The sequence below is a fragment of the Octodon degus genome, unplaced genomic scaffold (genome assembly GCF_000260255.1).
Source record: "Octodon degus isolate 3935 unplaced genomic scaffold, OctDeg1.0 scaffold00320, whole genome shotgun sequence".
Classification (NCBI taxonomy): Eukaryota; Metazoa; Chordata; class Mammalia; order Rodentia; family Octodontidae; genus Octodon; species Octodon degus.
Genome location: NW_004524896.1, coordinates 509,035 through 511,259, shown reverse-complemented (window position 1 = coordinate 511,259; position 2,225 = coordinate 509,035). Strand labels below are relative to the sequence as shown.

Sequence of the window (2,225 nt, the reverse complement as noted above, 5' to 3'; positions counted from 1 at the left end):
AAACTGGCAGCCTGGGCTTTCTCAGGGTTGTGGGGAGGGTCATCCTGGATGAGTCTGCCCCTAGCCTCTCCTCCAGTGTCTTGAAACCTCCAGTAACTGTAAGCTAAATAATCCTTTCCTTCCCCCATTTTGAGTGTCGGGTATTTGTCCCAACGAGAGAAGAGTAAGACAACAGTGTCTTACTATGCAGTTCAGGCTGGCCTTGACTTCATCGTGTAGCCCAGGCTGGCCTCAACTTTGCAACAATCCCCCTACTTCAACCTTGAGAGTACTAGTATTACAAATGGGCACCACCATGCCCCACCACTAAGGTTAGTCTTGCAATCCCCCCTGCTTCAGCTTTCAGGATACTGGAATTATAAGTACCAGCCACCAAGCGTGGTGATGTAATCATTTTAATTGATTGATGGTGGTGGGGGGTGGTCATGGAGCCATCCTTGGGTGTTGGCTCCTCAGGCTCCTCATTCAGTTTCCACCCCTTTACCTTCTGTCTTCCCTCTCCTATCTAGGTGCTATGTTCGTTTTCATCTGTGTCCCAGCCCCTCGATCTCCCTCGCTCACCTCCTGCCTCTCCCCTTCCTCCTCTACAATTCCAGGGACCCAGGGTCGCCATGCAGAGTCCCCCTGCGGGCTCCAGGCTGGCCTCACCTGCAGTGCACGATGGGTGGGCCTCCCTCCGAGGTCTGGTCCAGCCACAGCCTCAGTGTCTTCCAGAAAGCCAGCAAGGGGTCTGGGGAGTGCGGCACGCCATGGTCTGGCCAGGACAGGTAGTGGAACTGTCGCACAGACAGGGACTTCTTCTCCTTCACCTGGAAGGAGAACGCTTGTGGGCCAGGGAGACCTGGGGGACTTCCTGGAGATGCCCTGGGGACCTGGGAAATCCCCCTCGAGCACTGTGGTGGCAGGGACTCACGTGGAGCAGCTGCAGGTCCCGAATAGCCCAGTTCTCTGTCACCTCCTCACCCACCAAGGCCACCTGCAGGTGCCCATGGGTGCAGGGCTGGGTGTCCAGAGGCCAGTAGTGTTCACACTTCACCTGCAGAGAATGGACAATCAGGGAGCAGCCCCGTGCTCACAGGTCTGCTCTGGCCCCAGGGCGGGACCTGTGGGTGGCCAGCGCAGACTCATGTCAGCTGCAAAGACACCTTCAGGGATGGAGCTTAGCGGTGCAGCACCTGCCTGGCAAGTGCCAGGCTCTGAGTTCAGTTCCCAAATACTCCACCCATTCCAGGTGGGACCAGCTCCACCCCCGCTGAAGCTGTGCTCTCCTGGAAGTCGTGCTAGAAATGCCACATCAAACTAATGTTAAGGGCGTCTGGAGGCGGTCTCAGGGAGGTCACTGGGACCGGATGAGGTCATCGGGGGGCCTATGGCGGCATCTGTGGCCTTCTGAGAAGAGGAAAGAGCCCCAAGCGCACAGCTGAATCTGTGGCGGTGACACCTCTGCCAAGGGTGGCACAGAGCGCTGTCCTGGCCAGCACCTGCCACCGACTGCTCGGCCTGGGCGGGCCTCGCGTGGCCCGACTCACCCGGCCGGCCTCCAGGCAGTTGGTGAGCATCACCACGGTGCGGCTCTGCTGCTCCCACACCAGGCGCCAGAAGTCGCCCACGGTCTGCGGCAGGGGGCCCTGGGCCGCGATGAAGTCCCGGGGGCTGCTGCGGCCCTGGTTGAGGAAGGCGGGCAAGTCGAGGTCAGGCCATGCGCCCCAGCCCGCATCCCTGGGCTCCAGCTTCCTCCCAGCTCGACCCAACCTCACAGGCATGAAGCTGGCGTTGATGTAGTCCGAGCCCGGCTCGTCGTGGAGGGGCTGCAGGGGCACCCGAGACCAGTCGTCTAGGAGCAGCCACCGAGAGGTGAGGGACTAGGAGTCGGTCGGGCCGAGGGGGGTCCTCAGCCGGGAGGGGTGGGCTTTGGGCTGGGGCAGGCGCCGGCAAGGCTCGGGGACTCACAGGGCAGCACGTTTCGGTAGCGGTTCTTGGCCTTGTTCTCCGGAGCCAAGGCCACCAGCTGCGGCTGGCCCTCGCCCTCCAGGGACAGTTGCTGCGGGAGGGAGAGCGGCGGGGTAGGCTTTCTCCACGGCCCCGAGCGCCCTCTGCAGGCGAGTTGGAAGACACCTGGCCCCCTCCCTGGGGAGCGTGGGGGGGCTTGGGGACAGTGGGACAGCAGGGCGTTGGGGAGCATGGGGGGGGCTTGGGGACAGTGGGACAGCAGGGGGTTGGGGAGC

At 62.1% G+C, this 2,225-nt stretch overlaps 1 protein-coding gene across 1 annotated transcript in view; it reads right to left on the bottom strand.

Annotated features, from left to right (window-relative positions):
* Window positions 1-2,225, bottom strand: part of Ptprh (protein tyrosine phosphatase, receptor type H) — a 38,335-nt gene that overhangs the window by 4,213 nt on the left and 31,897 nt on the right. The window contains exons 17-21 of the mRNA XM_023707978.1: window positions 1,951-2,041; window positions 1,758-1,834; window positions 1,530-1,664; window positions 914-1,036; window positions 649-809 (exon numbers count right to left, since the gene is read on the bottom strand). Coding sequence (XP_023563746.1) covers window positions 649-809; window positions 914-1,036; window positions 1,530-1,664; window positions 1,758-1,834; window positions 1,951-2,041 — 587 coding nt within the window. The remainder of the gene's footprint in view (window positions 1-648; window positions 810-913; window positions 1,037-1,529; window positions 1,665-1,757; window positions 1,835-1,950; window positions 2,042-2,225) is intronic.